The sequence below is a fragment of the Atractosteus spatula genome, chromosome 1 (genome assembly GCF_055471065.1).
Source record: "Atractosteus spatula isolate fAtrSpa1 chromosome 1, fAtrSpa1.hap1, whole genome shotgun sequence".
Lineage (NCBI taxonomy): Eukaryota > Metazoa > Chordata > Actinopteri > Semionotiformes > Lepisosteidae > Atractosteus > Atractosteus spatula.
The window spans coordinates 45,164,375-45,188,376 of record NC_142706.1 but is presented as its reverse complement, the minus strand read 5'-3'; the positions used below and the strand labels follow the sequence as shown (position 1 = coordinate 45,188,376).

Genomic DNA, 24,002 nt, shown 5'->3' with positions numbered 1-24,002 from the left:
TGTCCATTACCCAGCTAGCTGCCTCAAGCAAGAAGACAGTACAGAGCCCAAGCGTGATCTTACCACAGATGCAATGTATAGGTTGTTTGCTGTCGTTGTGGCATCTGCAGAGTGCTTGTGGACTTCTGCCGTATAAGCAGTTTGCGCCGAAGCAGCCGAGTGGAGTGACTCCTGTGATCTATTCATCTTGTGGTGTTTCTCAGTGCCTAATGTAAAGCATCCGTGAGCAGAAGCTGGGAAATTACCTGTTCAGCAGTGAGTTTCTGCTGCTGTATTGATCAGCAGAGAAAAGACAAAATAATTAACATTGAGTTGCAGAACAAGCAGTAAGGCTCTATTTTGTTCTTCCAAATATTGATTTGCGGAGGCTTAACTATATGTCTTGGTGAATTCCAGTTGGATTGAATGGTGCAGGGGATTCATTTCTGAAAGGGTAGAATATTACTGGATTGATCGGTGCTTTCCTGAGTTATCTGCGATATGTGACTGTCTCTACTGTAATATTATACAAGTACAGTGAAATAGCTGTAGTGAGTAACGACTTTCCAAGGGCAGGTTAGCAGGACAGCATTGGTGCATTTTCATTTCCAATTCATAAACGACATACAGTACAGGTGTAGCAGGATGGTAGAAGGCAAGTCTAGCTTTTTAAAGAAGTTACAATAAATGCGCTGCCGCTCCACTGACCTTCCTACCCCGTGTGCCAGTTAAGTTTACAGCTGGTCACAGGAAGTCCAAAGTCTGCCCAGTCTGTTGCAATTAAGGTAGGCTTGCATGGTGTTTGTTTTGTTTTGTAGCAGTCATAAATATGTGAGGATAGATGAGTGCAGGAAGTTACAAAGGAGAATGTTCCAAAAGAAGTGCTCTGCTTTATACTTAGAGGAGAGTTTTGCGTCGCCATTTAACTTTGTTTCTATCACAGCCGGTAGTTTATCAGTAACTTGCGTGTGATGTAAAGCACTGTGTAAAATCTTTCCTTGTCACTGCCGCTGCCATGAACTTTAAAGTGATGATTTGGAACATTTAGAAAGAAAGGGTTGGAATCAGTGCATTTTCCCTCCCTTTTAATAAGACATAAACTTCTACAGCTCTAATCCAGCTCTGCCCATTTTTTCTCTGCTGTGAAAATGGAAACGCATTTTTAAAAAGCTTCACACAATAATTTTAAAAGGACAAACTGCATACACGTGCAAAAAAAAAACATAAAATACTAATCTGGCCTTGAAAGAGATTTTAGGCCCATATTTACCAAATTGAATTTCTTATCCCTCTAATGGTTTTAATTTTTTTTTGTGCAATGTGGCTTTGTGGGATTAATGTACATCGCTGCCATCTGCCAGCCCCCCAACACCTCCCCCTTCCCTTTTGTTTTCTTTAACCATATGCTTTGAAAGCTCAAGTTTTTTCTCGATTGCATTCTCTTCTGCCTCCCCTCTCACAGCTATTTTTCCTGTAGCCTCCTTTCTGAAAACAAAAGATCAATTTTGTGTGGCCTAAGCTCCACCCTAAGCCTCTCCCTCTTTCTCTCTCTCTCTGTCTCTCTCTTAGGCAGTGACACTTGGGTTTTCTGTGTGCGAGAGTGAAAGAGAGAGAGAGAGTCTGCTTGAGTGTGTGTGCGCTACTTTAGGGTGAAAAAAAAATTGAAGTGGCCGCCATATGCCAAGGATTTTTGTTAATGTCTTGCTGAAGTGCCGTATTCTTAAGGGGGAAAAGAAGAACACCTAGATGGGAAGCTCTCATTTGCTGAACAAAGGCTTGCCTTTAGGTAAACATTTTCACTTTTATTTTTGCATGGGCCGTGCGAGAGGGTTATATCGGCATGCACACAGTTATCTGTATGTACACGGTGTTCCTGCTTCCCCCTTCCCCCACCCCCCATCCCCAAAACCTCTCTGTCTCACTCTCGCTCTATCTCCGTGATCTTTCCCTCATGCACAGATACAGGCACATTGATCGGAGCGCCTGCGTTCTTCCACGTTGCCTTTTGCAGTGTGCTTTGTACAGTGTGGGGGCTCGGACTGGGTCAGGAAAGAGCTGCAGGACCACGGCTGTGTCGTGCCCATTACGTGACTGAAAAGCCGTGTACGGGCTTTCACGAAGGATGGAGAAATTGTAGTGTCTTTGCTCTCCTCCAGCCCCCCCCCCCCTTCTGCTTGCTCTGTTTGACAAGGCAAGATTTGCAAAGCTTTGGCCGGAACGGCAGGTCCCAGCAGACAACATGTTCAATGACTGCGTTTTTTTGGAAGCTGCTTTCTGTTTTAGCAGCGCGCTAGCGGAAAGGTTGTGCTGAGCTGATAGGCTCGGGTGGGGGGGGGGGTATGTGTGCCTCAATTCCTTGTGTGGTCTTAACAAGTATTTCTAATGCAACAGCTAGCACATTGAACTGTAAGAGTTCTGTGGATTACAATGTGTGAATGTGGTTCGTGTTCACTGGCCTGAACTTGTTCAGATTTTCATTGCTGTGAAAGGGGGAAATGCTGATTCTAGAACAGTCTTCATATCAGGACGTTGGTAGGGTGGGCACGTGCTGTTTGATAACAGTTTATGGCTTGTTTTCTCCATTGTTGCAAAAGAGCTGGCGTTTCAGAATTGTTTTGTCATTTTGTTTCATCTTGGTTTCATGCTGTCTAATATGTAACTGTCTCCTTCTGATAATTCTACAGTTCATAGGGGATGTAGGACCTCTAGATCTTCCTACCACTGTTTCACTTTTAATAACTTACACATTGCACTCAAGTAATTACAATTTACAAGACCAAATCTCTGATTTAATGCGATTCTAGACAGTAGTCGTTTTGAATAAACACACAGTGTATTGTGCAGTTAAAGTACAGGGGTTGTTTCTTTAGTGTATTCAATGGTAACATCAAAATTACTGTCACAGATCCAAAACTGTAATCCACTATCGGAATTAAAATAGTTACTATTATTGTTGGGTGCATCTTTTCATAAACGTATGAAGTAAACATGTAAGGTGAGACACCCTGCCAGTGCAATACATTTCAAAAAGCTATGAAGAAATCACTTAACCTTTCTGTATAATGTACAGTATTACACCTACATACAGTACCTGGGAAAATCCCACTGGCCTTCTGTGGCTAAAGAATGATCAGCAATCCATTTTCTGCGCTTTGCTGTTCATGTCACCTTTTTTTCAGAATATTCTATTGGGTCGTCAATTACTATGTTAATTTGGTGCACCACTGTGCACTGTGTGTCTTTCAGTATTCCTACTTGACAGTTTTTACAGCAGTGTGATTAAGAGATAACTACATTTTTTTAATACAAAGAGAGGGTGCTAAGTGCTTCATCTGGTAAAAAAAAATCCCTGCCTGGCATCCTGGATGAAAAGAAAGCAATTATTGTGTATTCTAAATTGCATAGTAAGGATAAATACAGTACTCATTAATGTGTATGTGTGCATATAGTGTGCAAATCGATTTGCCCCTCCCCATTGCTTCGGTAGTTACGATTTGTTATGCACTTGAAAAGAAACCAATATAACAGAAAATCCCATAAAATGGCAAAGCATTGATAGTTATTTTTCTAGGTTATCAAACAGTATAACTACTACTATGCGCTACAAGAGGTAGGTGTGCATCTTGTCGTTCTTTCTGGGAATAAGATGTTTAAGAAGAATACAAAATAGGCCAACAGACCTCTCAGACCTCTCACAATTCCTGGAAGGTGTGCTGTTTAATTTTGAATTAAACTCATATGAGAATTGGAGAAAAAAAATCATTTCTATAGAACATAAATAACGTGCACAGAGACAAATGCAAATTAATGTACAGCGCTACAGCGCTCTTTTACCAGTCTCGTGTGCTTTTAGTGGTTTTTATATACAGTACATATACCTATACTGTATATCCGCACTCAAAAATGCCTAAAGGTAAAAAGAAAGAAAAAAAAGCTTTGTATTTGAGAATGTCTTCCTCTAAATCTTTACCTGACTAAATATTGTATTTGTTTTTGCCTGTATTTGTTTTGCTGAACATGTAACTTTTCTCAGTAAGGTTTATAAAGGTCTGCTACTTAATTCTGACATCGTACGAGTACTGCCATATAGCAGAAGGAAGCATCCCTCTTTTTCTGAAACAGCTAGGGGTTTTGACAATGTAGGTAGTTTTTGTTTTTCTGTGGGACAAATGTCTTTTTTTTAACATTTTAAGGCCTCTGCTGTCAAACTTGCCTTCACCTTTCCAATGAACACAGCACAGTTCAGAGAGCGACGGATGCCTCACCCTGAGGCAGGACGAATGCTTGTCTTCACACTGCTACTGTGTCACTGAAGGGTTTTGAAGGAAAATCAGGTTAAAAAGTAATGCTCAAATTCTTAATTGGGGTGTAAGCAATTTTAAGCGGCTAATGATGATCTAATCCCTCAGACTGGTTGCAGCGGTCTTGTTTTTTTATGTGCCTGTTTAAAAGTGTGGTACAGGCTGTATTGTTTTTTTGTTAAATGTTTATTTCTCAGGTTATTCCTGCCGAAAGGTTCCAAGAAGCTTATGGGACATAGACGCATTGACATATTAGTTTTACACCTCATTTGGGGTAGACCTCACATTGATTGAGATTTCAGGCTGTTATTGTGCTGTAAAGGGTCATCTCTATCACGTATCATTGCACAAAAAAAATGTTCTTGCATGCTGAGCTTAGGAAGGTAGGACATTTCACAGGTGCCACAGAGAGTGGCTCATCGGGGAAGGGGTTATCCTGGATTCTAGGTGTGTAGTGATCAGAGACAATGTAATTCCCCATCTGGATAAGATGCCAGTCCATCACAGAGTTTGACCCCGGGAATTCTGCCCTCCATTTACACATCAGGGTGGACTGGAGCAAGTGGGGTAATGAACCTTGCTCAAGGTACAACAGCTGTGTGTACAGTAGGGACTCGAACCCACAGCCCACCCCTTATTACCCACTACTCAATGGTACCCCCAATTTAGTAAGGTAGAAAGACATAAAAGCTGCTCATGATATATGAACTTAAAATAATAATAAGAAGAAATGACAATAATAATAATATTTATTACCATGTCAATATTAAAGTGGTTATTTGAAAGGAAACACTTTTAAATGATTTATGCAGGCATTTAACATTGAGCTGTGACTTTAAACTCCCTAAAGTTTTACAGCAGTTTATGAAGCATAAAAATAAATTTTCAAAATAAAATCCAATACTTTCTCAGCTATAAGAGTGGCTTAAAACAATTTTTCATGAGGACAGTTGGAATCACTGCTAGTTCACTTAACAATGGAGAGAACGTTCTTTTAATACAGTACTTGCATTTTGAGTAAAATGTCCGATTTCCCTTGAAATGAGTCAAATGCTTTTTTGTTCCATTCCCATGTGCTTTCTATATTGTGCTTTGCTTAAGAGGGATCACAAACAGGAATATTCAAGCACGTCTTTCATGCTCTTTTTGACATGTAATGTACAATTAGAACACGCTCACTTTAAATTTAATAGTTTCGTGCATTACCTTTACAATTTGTTGTTCTAGGATGAATTCTGTTATATGATCTTAATTGTAAAGCACGCCAGGTGACTGCTAAAAAACTTGGGGAACTGTCATAGCCGCACTTGAAATATGGTCTGTGATTTTTTGCTGAGGGTGATGTGACAGACCTGTTGTGCAGTCACAGGAAGAGCTGCCGGGGGGTGTTTGAACGTTATTTCCATGAAGAATACAACTGTGGCACAAAAGAAAATATGTACTTCTGTCCGCGTTTCCCTAGCAACCACATGTAAGTGTTGTTGGGGTATGAGACGAGTAACATAGTGCAGTGAAAAGTTAAGCTAATTAATGTTTGATTTATTTCTTTTTAATTACAGTGCTCTTCCTAGCTCCCTTTCTTTGAAATTTGCTTCAGGGTGATTAGAAAAAGTTAATTTGTTTAATTGGAGTTGGCTAGCGTTCCCTCAAAATGCATAATAGTAGCGGACCCTTTTTGTTAGTTTTGTTGTGATTTTACAAGTAGTCTTTGTGGTATAATTACTTTATGGATCCTTAGTGTTATTTTGGAGCTGTAAATACGGTTCGTTCTCTCTACTCTTACACTAAAGACTTTTACTTTACAGCTGCCTTCTCTTTCTTCTCTGCCTATCGAGCCACACTTTAAAGAAAAGTGAAGTTAGGAAACGAGCATGTGTCACAAGGCCCTGATAAATGTTTGGTGTGATGATGATAATGCAAATTTTATGCAGGATATGTGTTTAAATTGCACTGCAGCATATGCTTCAGGTTTGCTTTTCACATTTGCTTTAGCATATCTGAGCAACACTTTATCGATGTACCTGTGACCAAACATCAAGACCACATTTCCCAGCAGCCTAGATGCACAACCGTGAAATCTGTCCCGTCTGTTTCAGTGAAGACGCACGCCACATCTCTGCCAGGGCCTGTGCAGAATGAACGTTTATTCAAGAAAGCATTTAAATGACTATGTAGCAGTGGTCTTTCTTGCAGCAGGGTTTTGTGAGCTTCACAGGGGAGGCAGACTGTCAGACACTGGAGCAGTACTTTTCAAAAATAGTCCGTGGTATTTTAGTACCAGCCCTGAATATTTTTGTAATGCTGAGCTTTCGGTGCAAAGTAAAACATCCCTCCAGTACGTCTTGCCTGCACGGTCTGATCAGGTGAGAGTTTAATATGGGTATTTTTTGGGCTGCTGTGTGTGTCTAATATCTTGTAATTGTTAAGATCTGGAGCTGCCAAAATTCATGTTGACTTGTAATTAGTTTTAAGCAGCACATCTTTAATAAGGTGAATTCCATTGAACTCAGGTGTTTGAAAGGGGAAACAAATTGAGGGAAAGCTCCCAGAGAAATGTAAAAGGTAAACATGGCTGTCATTTGGTCTCTGCTTCGGTGGGGGTTTGTCTTTCCTTTTCTCTCCTCCACTCCAAAATTCCAAATTAAGATCAGTTGAGTTCCTCTCCCACAATATCAGGTGGGGCTAATGGTACCTGTGAAACTGCCACTACAGCATTTTAATTAATGTTACGTCTTAATCTCACAAAGCTGTGGTAAAACAGAAATGAGATGTGGGAAGATTACCGGCAGAATTAGCTTTCTGTGTATTGTTTTCAATTAGAAAAGAACATAATGGAATTAAATGACAGGATGTGGCATTTCCATCTGCTGACTAAACTAAGTGCGAGATATGTCCTGGAGGCAGAGTGTTATGATAACGTCTCTGTATTTCGTTTCTAGACAAATGTGGAGAGGAAATTATTGTAATATATATACAAATAGAGACAAAAATACAAAAGTTTCTACTTTTGAAGAAAATGTTGTAGTTTACCATCTAAAAACTCTATGAAATGCAATTTAAGGTCAACTTACCCCTGAATGTGTTCCCACTGTAGCTGTTTATTTTTGAAGTGTACAATACTGATGATAATGTAGAGAAGATTACAGATTATGGTGGATTTGGAGATTATATGCATTAAACCATCCGCCTTCAGCTAATCTCTTGTTATATGAATACTCCAAGCCTCTACTGCTATTATAAATGGGAAATTATTACCCTGGAAAGTGGGAAGCCAGATTTAGAATTTAAAGAAAATGTATTTAATATAATCATTTCATTATCCTTTCGGTGTTGTGCTTTGTGGAGCTCTACAGATTTTAATATAGGTAATTAAACTGTGTTGTATACAGCAAAAAATAAAGTTTGCCAACGGAACCTAATTTTAGTGCCATACATAATTAAGTTGTATACCATCTGTGTGACTGAAGATATATTCTTGTGTTTGCACAATGTTATGATTTAGTTGTGGAATGAGAACCTGCACTGAATAGCAGAAGAAAACAGTATCTATCATACTCTCATTTTGCAGCAATTCCTAGCCAACTTGCCAAATCTTACAAAACCCCTTTGCCCCTTTCTGTCTGTCTACTAGTGTATAACATTGGTTTAATTTTTGTGGTTACAATTAGCAGAGACGGATCTTAATTAGTAGGGTATGACTGTATGCTTATTTGAGTGGATAATTATTTTGTTATTGATTTGTTTTTAAATAAAACTTACATTTACAACTACAGCGGGGGTTTTTTACTGGAGAAGTGCTTAACCTGTGATCCCCAAACGTTTCAGTTATGAGTCCTGTGCCTTAACCTGTACTCCATAATGGTTTATGTACAGTAGGTTTTAAAACAGACCACCTTGACGTCACTCTCATAGCTGGTACCTCCAATCGGTTATGACTTTCTAATATTCAGACCTAATTCACTCCCAGGCTCACACACACACACAGCTTCTCCGGGGTGAAAGGGCCTCCTACAGCAAGAACCTCTCATGGGGGAATTCATGAGGGTTGTTCATCAGACCTGGAAACAGTATTCCTTTAGCTAATTGCATAAAAATAATCCCTTCATGTGAGGGAAAGGAAAGAGGGGGAAAAAATTCTAGGCACCAGTGCAAGACTGCCTTTTGCCTTTCCAAAAGCATTGTGTTTGGATAAGGAACTGCAGCCCATAACGCCTGATACTAATTAACCTGGCCACCTAAACAAAGCCTGCTTTAAAGAAAAAGGGATAGGCATATTGGGCTCTGAACTCAACAGTCAGATTAATGACTGTGGTAGTTGCTTTTGGCCATGTTTCTGCTCAGGGGACAGGCCTGGTCACCTAGCTGGAATTGCGTTGTTTGAGTTGCATGGCTGTAAAGATTAACAGACAACCCCCCCCCCAACGTTTCCACCTCCCACCAAGAAACACTCTTTCACAGGGCCAGGAAGGAGCTAACCTCTGTGCAGCTTGATTTATAGTGCAATTTACTAAAAGAGCACAGTGTATGGATTATTTACTGTTAATTTATTACTTAAACTTGCATTGCTGTGCTCTGTTGTCATGGGGACAGAAACATAGTTTGCAATTGCACTGTGTTTAAAAGGTCACTGCATATTGCTGTTAATTTTCACATTATAGCAGTTTGGCTTGCAGTAGTCATTTAGCATTTTTAATACCACATATTTGTGCAGTCCTTTAGGTCAACAAAGACTTCGCTGTGAAGCTTTAGTTTCTTTACTTGTTTTTTGATATGGCTTTATCAGCCAAAGAGCTGGACTATATTATTTTTTGGTTACATTTTCTGTGCAGTACAGCATATGTTTGTTACCATGTTGTGCATAGGGAGTCTTTTCAGAACTGGAGCTGACAGAATCCCCTCAGATATCTAGAAACTCGAATAGTTATGAATAAGTTGTGATACTGGAATTTGAAGGATATTGTTTTTCACATTATGTGCGTATGTTTCGTACATTTCATGTGAATTATTTCCAGATTTCGTTAGTGGTTTGCATTTTTGGTTTACGATGCGTCATTTAGAGAGAGCTGTGTTACTTCTAAGAGAGGAGATAGGGATCATATTTTGTGCTTAGTGTTTTAGAAAAAAAACGGGTTTAGCAGTATGTTTAATCAAGAGTTTTTGGCAAATGCAGCGATAAATATTTTTAAAACAATCTTCTAGAAATCTTACAAACTAACAAATAATCTGCACTCAAAAAAGAATTGTAATTTATACTCCTTAAATTATGTGAATTTTACAAATTCACCTCAACAGATATACAGTATGTGTGACTTCCAGCTGTGGATGTGCATGAATGTGGGTATTCTGACTGACTTAAAAAGATGGATGGTACTTTTTGCTGACTTAAAGAGGGGGTGTCAGGGTGGAGTGGCAGGTTTAGCCTAAAATATGATTCCACATCATGTTTCATTTATCCAAAGATGACAGGTGTGGAGCCACTGACTAGACAGTAACTAGGGTTACACTGACTAGGGTTTGTCTGGTTTGTATTGTATAAGTTGGGGTTGTGTGATCTCAGAGTAAGTGCTACAGAAAAACAAAATTAAGCACAAATGAATAAAATAACATTGGAGATAAAGCATTAAATTCTTCCAGATCAAAAAAAATAAATTAGTTTCAGGCAAAGCAGTTATCAGACCTGCTGTTTCTACTTGATGTCTGCAAGTTAATCACTGAACAAAACTTTGATATGTATTTAAAGAAACAGTAACAGAAAACTCATGTTGTCACACTGGGCTTCTTGGGGTGTTGGATGTACTGGAGTACAGCATTTGGGTATCCTTGAATAGCAAAATTAAACTTTTCAGGAAAATGTGAAAGCACTTCAACAATTACTAACAGCAACATTTCGGTTATTTTTTAAAATCAGAATACATTAAGCCTGTTGAAGGATCCCTGCAGTTAATGCAGTAGTCTGGAGAAAATGGTACCAGAAATAATTGTAAAGAATAATTTGTAGTACCTTTGATGGCGCAATGACAATTTAGAACATAAGGGGGGAATACTGGCAAAATATTGTAACAGACACATTGAGAAGTGTAAAATAGACATTTATTGATGTGGTTTTTGTTCCTATGTTGACAGTCGGGGACAGTTAAGTAGCTTCTTTAACCTTTCAAGTCAGGTTGAAGCAGAAAGACTGTGTCCCTGGGTGGGTTTACAGATTTACTGCCCCCAGAAGAGCTTCTCTTTGGCTGGTGTAGATTACAGGACATATCAGCACAGACAGAATGAGCTTGTGTCTGGCATGAGTTATTATACAGGCTGTGGGGTAATCGGTCGGCAGGGTTCACAGAAGGAGGAAAGAGAGTTCACAAGGAAAGAAAGCCTCTGCTGTTTTTTTAAAGGCGTTTGCATGCAAACAAAAAGCACAGCCTTCCTTCGGTTTTCTTTAAAGTCAGTCTTATCACTAAACACACTAAAAACAGGCTACTGTTGATTTTTTTTCTTACCACAGCACGGTGTATTGTTTTACCCAAATGATGACAAAGTACCACATACGGAAATTTGGATGAATATTTATCTATATCTGTGGACACTGAAAAGCTCAGTTTTTATAATCAGTGATGTGAGTAGTAGTAATAAAACAGATAAATAAGTCATTGAAGAGTGGTTAAGTACCTGATATTCTACATACAATTAAAAAAATAATTAAAAAGACATTCAGTCTTTCCTTTATGCCTTATAAATTACTGTCCGTATTGCTTTGTGCTATCTGGGTTATTATTACTTCAGTGGGGGACCACTGTGTTGCAGCTTTATGAGTAATCTGATTACTTGTAACACAATCCCCTAAACAGCCTGCTGGTTGAACTCACTGGCCTCCTGTAGAAAATGGTAAGTTTTGACTGGCCCTCTTCCAATACTTTGTCACTTTTTAAGCTTCCTGTTTTGTGTTCATGAATTGTAGAGAAAATAAAAATATTTTCAAAGGTCTGATATCAAATTCTTCCCCATTCAAGAGGGCCTATAAATGTTCCTGTAGACCAGTGTGCAGTAGCATGAGATTCAAATAAATCATTTTTCCATTTTACGTAGGTTCTGAAGGTTTAAAAATGTGAATGTACCAGCAGATTTCGGTATTACTGATTGCATGACAACCTTTGTTCAGGTTGTATTATATTTCACAGACAACTTTGTTGCTGATTAAACATAGTAAATTAAGTACATATTAACAGCATTGGGATTTCAAATAAGCAGTTCTTAGTTGGAAGAGGGTGTTTGAGTCATTATCTCCATTTTTGAAACCCTTATTTCCACACGTGCTGATTTGCAGAGAGCATCGTTATTCTTTGAATGAACTTTAAAATGGATCATGTCATCAGCGTTAGAAACTTGTCTGAATATGAGACCACTTTGTGGATTTAATTACATTCATGAATATTGTGCTTCTGTTCTTCAAAGCCTGCTTTTACCGGAAATAGCAGGGTGTTATTTGTGTAAAATTACAGTGTACTTTTTTCCTAGTTTTATTTATCAGTTTAACGCAGCTTTCTGAGATGTGTGATTTGTAGTGTGTACAATACGGGTTGATTACATGCTGTCTGCAGCATTCCTGCAATTGAATATCCTTGAAATAATCACTGGTCTTTATCTCTGTCATAAAAAAACATCATAACACTGCTGTAGTAATTATATTTTAACTGATAATAAGGGCTGTAGGACTCCACTACAGAGCCTTCGCTTGTCTTGTCTTAAAGTAATTGACTTATCTGGAATTCAGTGGAATATCATAACAGCACATAACTGACTTGTGTTGCTAATGAAACTGACTTTGATCCAGATAAATGCAATGTTTCAAAGAGTGAAAATGTAGCAAGACAAATTATTCTTACCTGCACACCATTGACATTTTGTCTAGAGGTTTCTGCACAGTGCCTGCTTAATGAACACATCTGTGGAAATTTATCAGTATTCTAACTGCTTGAGCTAGATAGGTTTTGCATCTTGTTTTAGTTATTCAACACGTAAGAAGTACATTTTTAAGTCACTTAGCTATAACTTTATTTCTTTTTAATGAACAGAAATCTTGTTAACTTTAATTGCCCAAATGTGATACAATAATAGGAGAAGTACAGCTGTGACATCTGTAAATACATTTTGAGCAGAAAGTTTCATTATGATAAGCTTTTCCATTTATATCAGAAATAACATCAAGCTTTCCAAGGTCAAAGGTTTCCAGAACATTTTAAAACAATGTCTCCACTAATTGAAGCAAAGTGTATTTCCTGAAATTCTATATATGTCTGTTGATGCCGTCAGTATGTTGCATAAATGAACATAAGGAAGGTTTCAAACTAGATTGAGCCCGTTTCAACCCGTTTGTCTTATTTGGCTGACCCAGTTGATCCTAGGATATAATCCAGTCATTTCTTGACAGAAGCTACAACCAAGCCTGAGTAGATTGTTCTGTGCTCACAATTTGTATTAATACAAATGGCATTCCTCAAAAACCTGAGTAGGATCCTTAACAGACAAAGTATTATTCTCATCCATCCCAAATACTAAAAGTGGGTAGGTGTAGCCTTCTGTCTATAACCATTGTTCATTGAAGTTTTCTGTCCTGTTACAAAACAGATTCTGTTTTTCTTAGCTTGGAAGGTCTGGAGAGAACAGGCTCCTAAGATGATGCTGCCATATTCAAAAATACCACAGACAATAAAACTAAGCCCTGCTGATGTATAAATGGTTGCTGGGATTAAGTCATTACAATTTCTTGAAATACCATTTATGTTCTTGTCTCTTTGGTGGAACTAGTTTGCTTTGAAAAAAAGTGTTCTGTACTGTTTGTAATGTACTGTATGTAATCTTGTTTGGAGTCCTTGAAGCTCACTTTAAACTGTTTTCCTTTAGAACTGTAATTACATTGACTATTCACTCAGACTCACACTTTGACTACTACTGTATATTTCTGCTTTTTTGGTGGGTGGATATAGGTGCATTTCTGTATTTTATGAGACACAAATAATAAAAACAACATTAGGTTTTAATAGACTATAAAAGAAACAGCTGTAAATGTAAAATTGTATTAGTTTTAGGTTATATAGTGCAGGAGTGAATAGTGGCCGTGGATTAATGGATGAAACAGAAAAATTGCAGTGCTTCATTTAATTGATAATTCTGCAGTATCTTCTGTCTGTGAAGCTTCTTCATTCATAAAGTTGACCTGGTTTGGTACCTTAATGGAAATATAGGAAAATCTGTTCAACAACAGGGAAAAATAAAGGACAATCACGAACATAAGCTTGTACAGTAATGGTATTCCCTGAACAACAGAACAAGTTTCTGTTTCCAGCCTGCTCATTGGTGGAGTCTCCTGTGTTTTCTGGGAGAATGGCTCACGTACAGAAGTTACAGTACGTGGACACGCAACACTGGAGAATACATCTGAGGTCAAGTTCAGGTCAGCACAGATTAAATCTGCAGATGCGTGGGAGTGGGTTGGGCAAGTGACAGAAGATGCCAAAGTGGGCAACACTGAAGGATTCTTTAACACTGGAGAGCTTGTATTTGACTACATATTCTGTTCTGTATTCACAATGGGCTTTTTTAGCAAGCCGCTCTTATGCCATCTTCTCAATATTAATCTTACAGCAAAGAGCTTGAATGCACTGAAACAGACTTGTATCAAATAGAAGTCTATTTTTAAAACAAGGTTTCAGACAAAGTTCAGATATTATGTGTAGTGTAGCTTTTATGGTACTGTACATTCAAGCCAGGTAAATCCTTGATACCTGCTTGTAGGTAGACGGGGTTGGCAAACACTGACAGAAACCTCCACCTAAAACCTAATTTGCTTATACAGAATTCTCAAAGCCATTGACAGAGTCAAACCAATGGACTTCAGAATCAACAGTGAAACACAAACCAAGAAATAGGAAATCCATTTACAAAGAGAATGGGAGGAACTTTTTATATCGTTTTTTAGACACTTTTGTTTTATACCCAATGAATGAACCAAGCCTTTTTTTGAATGAATGAACTTTTGCCTTGGCGAGATGTGTGTGTTGCGTTGATTTTGCGTTTTTACTTTTTTTACACCTATTTTACCATGCTTACCTTTGCCTTTTATTTTTCTTCTGTTTTTCCTTTTCTTTGTGATGTAATGTTTCATTTGTGAGCACTTGCTACGTGTGGTGTACCTGTAGAAACAGGTACAAGAAGGATTTGTAGCTTTATTACTAAATCACCACACAAGCCTAATGATATAGGGAGCAAAAGGGAAGAACTGCTTGATTTATCTTTCATTAAATATCATTATGTCCCTGAATACGAGGTAATGGGTTTAACTTTCTTAAACTATATAGCCTTTGTTAATGAGGCCACATTACCCATTATGTTTTACCAAATAGCATAGAACTATTTCCAAAATTCCAAAATATAATCCAAAGTATAAAATTCCAAAATTTTATACTCGCCATATAGATAACCAAGAACTGGTAATAAATAGCATATTTTTTCTTACTCCTTGAAATTAAATCAGTGTTTACTGCACCTAATGAAATAATTTAATATAGTACAACAGAAATAATTCACTACAGTGCAAACAGAAAAAAGAGGGAGAATAACTATCAGTAGCAGAATAACAACCTATGATTACATTTTTTTGGTGTGCATTGTACACCAGACTATACCAAGGTACATAATTCAAAACTGGACTACTATAGATCAAAAAAGGAGCTTTCACTGGGTCTCAGTGCAAGCTCAGAAGATGACTGGCCCTTGTCACCGAAAGTATGGAAAATATCTTATTTGTATGCTTTTTTCATCTTTACATAGATGTTTGCCTGACACCTCATTTTCAACATCCAGGTATATTTAGGAACTTGAATGGAGTCTGCAGTAGGAATATAGTTTTGGGTTATGAATAATCCAACATTGAGAAGGAAGGGGACAATTTTAGCTTGCTTGTGCAGTAGGTTCTCTGAGAGATAATGCTAAAGAAATTGCTTTCTTCTCCCTCTTGGCCTCTTGCACTGTAGCAGTGGCAAAAAATAATACCCTCTGCCAGAAATAACATTTCTCTGCAGCTACAGTACATGAGCACAGAGAAAGACGTGATTCTTCCAGACAGGTACAGTGCAGTGCTAAGAGAATTAGATGGCTCAGATCAATTCTCAGGTTGTCAATAAACCATTAAGATGGGTTTTGGCTTCTAGGCAGCAGCTCATTTCAACGGGAATAGTGTTTGCAGGGGGAGTGGGAGAGTTTCAAATAGATCTGGTTTATTTTACCCTGCTGGAATGTTGTGCCGGAAAGCTGCTAGGTTGTTCACTTGGAATTAATGGAAATGGTCTAAACATGCATTCTGCACAAGACCAGCACACTTTATGCATCTGTATCACCTCTCTTTGATCTGTGTTTAAGCCCTGCTGGCTCAGGGAGAAGACAAATGGGCTCATGTAGTCATTTGGTTTCATAAAGAGTGTGTATGTGCGTTCGTGCTATGACTTTATCCAAAGAAGATTAATGTACTGTAACACTACCATTATCTATGTGATAAGTTCCTTCATGGTCTTTACTTAAGGAGAAATGGGATTCTGAGATTGTTAGAAGCAAACGCTTTGAGACATTTTTTTACAAAATAACCTAATAAAATTGGAAGCCAGTCAGCCTTTTCAGCTCCTAGTTATTTGTAGATTTTTTTTTGATCCTATAACTGTTTTATTTTCGGCAATATCTTTATTACCGGGGAATTCTGAGACTCTACACATTATCTTGGTACTTTGATTTAAACTTCTAACCCTCAGTTCTTAAAGAGCAGCATTTTCTGTTCATTTTTCCATGTTTCTTTTGCACATTGATGCCTTAATCCATGTCTGTCTAGATATTGAGCACGTTACTGCTAGTAGATGGGACTTCACTGAAAGATAATGTAGGAGCAGATTTAAGCAAGCAAACTGTTATTTGTATTTATGTGTATGATGTAGCTTTCAGTTCATAAAGCACATAGTTCAGTTTTGGTACCACAATTGGTACTTCTGGAAAGATACCTACATTGTGTTGAGTTAAAACAGTACTGAAATGGACAGAGCTGGTAGCAGCACATCAGCCAGTCACAGGTTATTTCTTGATGTAAAACTGATGCCTGCGGTGTAACTGCAAAACGCAGTAAAGTTGAATAGATTTAAACTACTGACGTGACATGCAATTTTTTTTTTTATCCAGTGACAGCAAGGATAACAGGTATCTCTGGTGTACTACAAGCCATACTATCTATGCACTCATTATGAAAATGTTCCCCATTCATGCATAGAGAAGCTGCTTTAAGTTAAGTTAAACAACAGGATATAGACTTCTGTATTTAACAGCTGGAATTGGAGACCTTCTCTTGATGAAGTGTTGGTAGTCTCTGGTCTCTACATTACCAGACTAAATATCCCATGTTAATAAGGTGGAGCTTATGGCAGAATACAGTCTGTGGGCTGCTTGATTGACACATGAGTGGGGGAGGGGTGTCTTCTTGATTTATACAGCACTGTATTTCTGTGATACTGGGGCACATCACTATGCAAAGAATATTCTCATTTGAATTCAAATCCAAATTTCCTTTAACAGGGATCAGAGCCCTTGAGATTAACACCTTCTTTAGTATTCCATTACCAAGGTGTTCCAACTGGAAAGTAGCACGTCTGTAGAGTGGGTTGGATAATACTCCTTTTCAGAAATCATCAGTAACATTTTAATGACCTCAAAAACACTATAGAAGACAAAGACAATATTAAGTGGAGCACATTCCTTTACGCTCATCTTTAAAGCATATTCTGTAACTGTATAGTATAATTATATTGTAAATTTGTATTTTTTATCTTTTGCATGTATATTCATGTGTTGCCTGGCTGATGATAAATAAATTCCTCCCTCTTAGGGGGATAATCTTCTGTTTACACCAGGCTTGTCTCCTCAGAGATTCTCTCTGGCATTAGGAAGCCACTGTTCTTACCGTAAGCTTTAGGAAATTAAGCTTTATAGTTATGAAACTTCCAAAGCCAACTCTTTTATTTACAGAAAGGCTGTTCCAGTGAGGATCCACTACAGCATTTTTCATTCCTTAAAGCTTCATTAAAATCAAGATCATCTACAATAAAAGCAAAATGTTAGGTGCACAACACAGCCCATAAGCAGAAATGCCAGATCTGGAACAGTTAAATTGTCCTTATATTACAAGTGTCATAACGTTATCTGGGGACATGCTGCTTAATATTTGTGCTCCTGTTTATTTAGGGTTTTTTTTTTAATATTGTGATTATCAGGTTACTTTTTCACCTCAAATATGGAATGCTTGATTTCATGTAATTCTTTCTTAATCTCTGTAGCCTATAAACTCGGAATGATAATTCAAGGTCAGTAAGAATCTCCAGTCTCTCCACATCTCCCCAAGTTACAACTTCATTTAAAGGTTCTTTGGGCTTTGACAAGCTATTGAGCTGAAAATGATTTTGAGTTGTTGAGTCTTAATAGTGACTCTGCTGAGGAATTCCTCTTTTTAAATACCTGTTGTACTGCTACTGAAACACTATAAAAATGTGCCTTCAAAACTTTATCATTTCACCTTTTTCATTTTTATACAGGACAACTTCCCCAACCTACTGTAACATTCTCAAGTTAGAACACTCTTAACCTGCACGTACAGCTGATTCAAGCAGAAATGTCTTGGGGGTCGAAAAACAAATGTTTAAAATTTTTGAGAGAGGATTTTAAACGCTCTAAGATAGGCATCTTAAGATGCTATGTGAAAGTGGAGAAAGTACTCTTCAGTTTTAACTTTGGAAATGTTTTACTTGAAACCCACGTTGTGTTGTTTTAGCAAAAAAAAAAATACATAGGAGCCACCTTTCTCCTTCTCCTGTGTAGTGATCAAACAGAGGAGCTCTGATAGTGGGCCAAGCTGGTGATAGCTGTTTGACTTTGGTGCTTCTAGTCTGTTTCATTAAAAGCAAGGCCATGCTTTTTGAGGTAGTTTGGTAATTAATTACAAAATTAGAAAGCTAATGATTTTATCGATTCAGTGCATTGGAGGTGAAGAGTGTACAGTGGGTAGGCTCTAGCAAGGTCATTAACATAACGAATAAAAGGCACTGAAACACACCTGTCTTCTAATCTTTAATTTGTAAGCATCACTAAACATATTGACTGTGAACTTTCTCACCATTCTTATCTCCTAAGTACCTTGCAGTGTTCAGTTTTTATTGCAAACGTCCGTACTACCGTGTTCAACGTTGACCTGTTGAACACAAGTCAGCAGTGCCTGCTGCTCACAATCACACACCACACCAAAGACGCAGGCAGGAGTCTGCAGTGCTGTGAACTGGATTGGGGCCATCTGTGGATCCGTGTAGCACAGGCTAATGTGTGTGTGAAATGCTCAGAATTTTATGCCAAAAGGAATTTTGCAACACTTTCCAAATCCAAACTAAGAGAATTCACAAAGATGCTAAAACATGCATTGTTATGTTTTATATAGCTCTGAATGCACTGTCATTGTTTTATGCTCTTTGCTGTCTTTTCTGCAAAGAGCTGTATTACTGCTCTTTGTTGGTATCATGCTATTAGACATTCAGAGGTTGTACTGCATTGGAATGTACACTCAGATACCATAAGTGGCCTTTGTGACAGCCACATGTAGCAGCTCAACACTGAACCTTGGAGCCACAAGGCACTACTGTGCTTAACCAGGTGTTGGGTCAAATAAGTCCTACTAAGAGGGGCCATTGGCAGGTGTAAAAGCCAAGGGGACTCCTGTTTTTTATCCATATGCTTTGCCCTCTGAAGGTGTTTTGCAGAACATCTCCTAGTGAGAAAATAAATGTCTAAGTGACCAAAGAAAGGTGAAGCCCAGCAGTCTCCAGTTAATCCCTCAGTAGTATTTCATACCTACAGTATACACTTGAGATTGATTTTAGAGCCATTGGGCACTCTGTTGCAATACAAGATGAGACCAGTGCTTATGAGCACAAACCACAGGTTCTGTTGTAAAAGTCAACACAGTAAACACATACTCAGTATACTGTAACTGTTTTTTTTTCTTGTGTTTGTTTTTAGGCTGTCTAAAGGAGACTTTTGTTTTTGTAATTAGGTGCATAGCCTTTGTAAATAAAGGCAGATTTGTGGTTCTAAAAATTTAGCTCTTTGCTAAATATATGGTGGAATACTTCACTGGGATGAATGAATCAACATTTTAGGGTTCCTCCTTCATCCCCGTGCTGTTCTGTAGTAAGAATACGTGGTGATTGCATGGCAGTAATTCCCGATCGACATAAGTGATGCAAAAATTAGCAAATGTCAAAATTAGCAGTGTCATTTACAACTGGCCTGCTTAAAGGTGTAGGAAAATATAGATGCACGGAGGAGTTGTTAATGGTGAAAATGGTGACAAAGAGTAAATGAATTTGATCTTTTTAATGTTATGAAAAATTGATAAATGTTATATGATTGGGCCTATTTAGAAGACAAATGTGCTGATAATACTGACATAAATGTAGAAATTTCATTTGGAAGCAGAAACAGATGGTTTTGCATTATAATGTACAGTAACCGGCACAATTGACACCCTCTTCAGGATAAATGGGCCCTTTATATCATTGGTTTTGAGCATTAACCTTTGGACCTATGATGTTTTTAAAAGGCCCGGGTGATATCAGTCAGTATCTGTCAGGATATTCATTAGGGATCTTAGTACTTTGCTGTTAAAAACTATCCATTTTAATCCTAAAATTTGTTTTTATCTGGTAGGCATTGCAGGGTGTGGGGGTGACACTCACTTGTGAACAGAATTAATAGGGGAAAACAATAATGGTATCTTTATGCCAGTTAGAGGGCCAGGGTTTTTTTTAAATGTATAATAGTGTAAATAAGATGCCATTGCATTTGCTTCCTTTGACAAGTTGCAGTCTGCAAATGTAGATGTGATTTCTTAATTTAATTTTCTTTTTCTTGAACAGCAAGCAACATTTTTTTGTGGACTGAGGAATATATTGCTACCTATTGCTATCCCTGTGCACAGACAGGCTTAATCAATGTCTGTTTGCTGTCAGGTCTCTCTGGATTTCACCTTTTCACTGTTTAATAACCCTCTTATAGGCTGGCTGTAAACAAAAGGATCTGCTGGTAGCATACTGCTCAGAGCACTAACTGCGAGCAGCTGAACAAATCCTCCAGCTACTGGAACTCAGACAGTTATTATTTTCACCAACCCCATCACCAATGGTTTGAAAAGCAAGACAAATGACAAAATTTGAAAAATTCTTCGGCTAACAGCAATTTTCCATCTTTCAGCCTTTGAATATTGGTTTTAAAGTGTAAAAGAAAGATAAGGGGTTAATTTGTCATGTGTTGCAGGGTTTTTAAGAGGTTGACAGAATGTGTATGTGTTTAAATGATTTGGACCATTTTGTTTTAGTACAAACAACATTTGGTGAGTATTGTGTTTCCAGTATAAAGCACCCATATTTTTATGTGAAATAATGCATTTTCTGGCCCATTCGTTTTGAATAACACCATCATACAATAGTTTTGCTTGTCTGCTTTTGAGTGGACAGCACACCACAAAAATAAAAAATAGTCAAGATTAGGCTAGACTAAATTCTAAATTCTAGATTAAACTAGACTTTTAACTGGAAAGTTGTGGGTTTGAACTTGGTGGGGCACTACTGCTATGCCCTCAAGCAAGGAACCTTACTCAGATTGTTTCAATTAAATGTAAGTACTCTTTGGGTGTGTATCCATGCTTTGGATATAAGCATCAGCCAAATAAATAATAATAAAAGTCAACGTGGTGAAATTATTAGTGTAATGTGTTTCTCTATATTTCTCTGAATAGAATTTGTATTGTAGCTTAAAGTAAACACAGGACAAAGTCTGTCTCATTTGATTGTTGTAGTGACATAGTATAAATTAAAACAAATAAGCATTATAAAACAGCTCATACAGAAGCCTACTATATGTGTGAAATAATTAACAAATCCCCCACTGGTGGTTGTGAAAATTGGAAGTCTTTATCATCACAATTAAGTGTAATGAATTTGGGAATATAAGCATTTGGTGTGTTGATATTAAAGCTCAGTTTGTAGTGCTATTGTAGTAGTTTTTGTTTTTTAAAAACTTGATAAAATACATCTTCATTAGTGGCTTAAGGAGCTTTTATGAGTTTTTGTTTTATAGCCTCACTTAGATTGTTTTCAACCGGTAAATTTGCAAGCCTCCTTGAACTGTACGGTCTTTGCACAATAAACTACTAAGTCTTTATCTGCCGTTCCTTAGATTCCAATAATTTGTTTCTGATTGAAACAAATGAGGAAGAAGGCCACTACTTCCCAGGAAAGGGTTAAACATTGTTGTAATGCCCTCTCGTCAATGTTATTGTAAATTGTGTCAGTCAGACATTGTTCCTTCTCCTTAATCAGCTTACTGATTACTTGACTGTATTGCATTGCTCTCTCTTGTCAACTTGAATGTGCTGTTTTTCTTCTTTGCACTCTGGTAAATGGCTCACTGCCTTGTGTTGTGACTTAGTGCCTGAAAAGCGCTCTGTATGGAGTCAATATTGATGCTGATGGATCAGAATGCCGTTGTTGTATAATGCATGACCAATGGGCTGGTTTGCTCCAGTGCCAGATCTCGACGGAGAACCCCCGTCTTTGTCCTCGCGACTTACTTGCGTTTCTCCTCCAATCTCCAGGCATTCGACCTCCCATCATGAACGGGCCCATGCACCCGCGTCCGCTGGTGGCCTTGCTGGATGGCCGGGACTGCACAGTGGAGATGCCCATCCTCAAAGACGTGGCCACCGTGGCCTTCTGCGATGCACAGTCCACACAGGAGATACATGAAAAGGTAGGGGACTAGTAAGTCTTACCCAGGAGAGCCAGATTCCTCCCAATATGGGCCTGCAGTATGTTTACATGTACAAGCAACAGTTTCAGCCACATTTGTGTTTGAAGTTTATAGTCTGAGGAGGCAGTAATTATGTGTTGCTGATGCTTATGGAGATCCATTACTCTCACGTACTGCACAAGATAAAGACGTTAGTTACTATAAAGCTGTACTAAGGCTTTAAAAAACGAGGGGATGATTAATATAAAACTTGACCTGCTGTGTTACAAAATAAAATTTTATTTGTAAAAAAAGATGGCACATCCGTGCCACCTTGATTAAATACATTGCTTTTGTTTTTATCTCATTCTTAAAACAACCAGGAGAATACTGTATGTAATGTGACATGTCTTATTAGTTAAATCAAAAAGAGATGGAAAAGTCTCGATGACTTTCAGAGAAACTGATAGAAGTCAATGTACAAGTGAAACATCCAAGTGTGATGATGGAACTGATCGCAAAGTGTGCTGTGGTACAGTTCGTAGAGATCAAATTATTCTAAAAGAAAGGCAAAGGAAACTAAATTTAATTAAAAAATGTTTTACTGTAAGACAGGGGCTTTTGAAAAAATGGGTGAAGTATCCAAAGCATCTATAGAAGAAAATACATTTAGTGTAGCCGAATTGGAGGTAAAAACTGTTGGAATATGGTCAAAACTGGCCATTAAAAAATGTGGGTAAAAACAGTTACTAATATCAAGGTTCCAAAAAAATATATTTTTTGCTTAGAGATATATAGGAAATTGTCTCATGTTCTGTTTATGGCTAATGGAAGTAAAAAATAACATTTTAGAAACTTCAATTACGCAAAACACTTTCAGTGACCCTTTTAAATTATTGATATATTCATTCCGGAAATTATTTTTTTCCCCTGTGTATCCTGGTAGAGAGGTGTGATGCTTTAAATATTCCTGCTCATGCACTTTAAAATCTGATTGCCTGGAAGCAGTGAGCGAACTCTTTTAAAACTCTGAAAGTGAGATTTCTGGGATTACTGATGACTGAAATAAACCTTTCTGTGACTTCTGTGACCTTTATGGAGTCATCTGTCTTGGCTCTGTAATTTGTGCAACATTGCTGTAATGAATTCTACAGTACCCGGAAGTGGTACAGGTTTAAATTATAGGCCAGATTAAGTCTCTACCATGTTTCTTTAAGATTATTGAAGAATCTTGCATCCTGCATGGCAAACAAAGATGTGTAATTATATTCTTTCAAGATAAGGATATGCTCCGGACGACAGTAACCCAGCTTTCCAGCGTGAATCTTAAGTTACTGCTATAGTCCTATGATACAGAATCAGAAAATACAATGAAAGGGAAACTCATGGTTGGTTGAAAATCCTTTTAAAAAAAATAAACTCAGAACTTGGAGCCAAACCCTTGGGAGGGTTCTTATTAAGAGATGGCTGCCTGCAAGAGGTTTAAAGGGAAGCTTTTTTATAATGAATCGGTGTCGAGTTGTGGTTAGGGCTCTGAACGTTGGTATTGGAAAGTTCAGATGTTGCTGGAGCACTGATGGTGCTGATTTGAGCAAGGTATTTCACTCAGTTTGCTTCAATGACATGCACGTCTGTGTATTGATAAACGTCTCAGCCAAATAAACGAAGTAGCAGAAGTGGATCAGTTAGTGTGTATCCTGATTCTAGTACTTAAAATCGCCAAAGGCATCCTTGTGGATGTCTTCAGAATCAACAGTGAAACACTAACCGGAGCAGAGTGAAGCATGAATAGGGAACTGTATGAAAGTGCATTTAAATCTGAGAACAAAAGACATTTCTTTACCCCAAAATGTTGTCTTGCATTTCTACCAA

The 24,002-nt window shown here is 37.9% G+C and overlaps 1 protein-coding gene across 5 annotated transcripts in view; it reads left to right on the top strand.

Moving 5' to 3' along the window:
- The window catches only part of ctbp1 (C-terminal binding protein 1), a 215,328-nt gene that overhangs the window by 156,007 nt on the left and 35,319 nt on the right, over window positions 1-24,002 (top strand). For 3 of the 5 annotated variants that reach the window (XM_088932228.1, XM_088932471.1, XM_088932379.1), the window contains one exon: window positions 21,997-22,151. In XM_088932228.1, coding sequence (XP_088788354.1) covers window positions 21,997-22,151 — 155 coding nt within the window. Of the gene's footprint in view, window positions 1-1,522; window positions 1,766-21,996; window positions 22,152-24,002 lie in introns of those variants that run through there. The other 2 variants (XM_088932551.1, XM_088932316.1) reach the window with 2 other exon arrangements.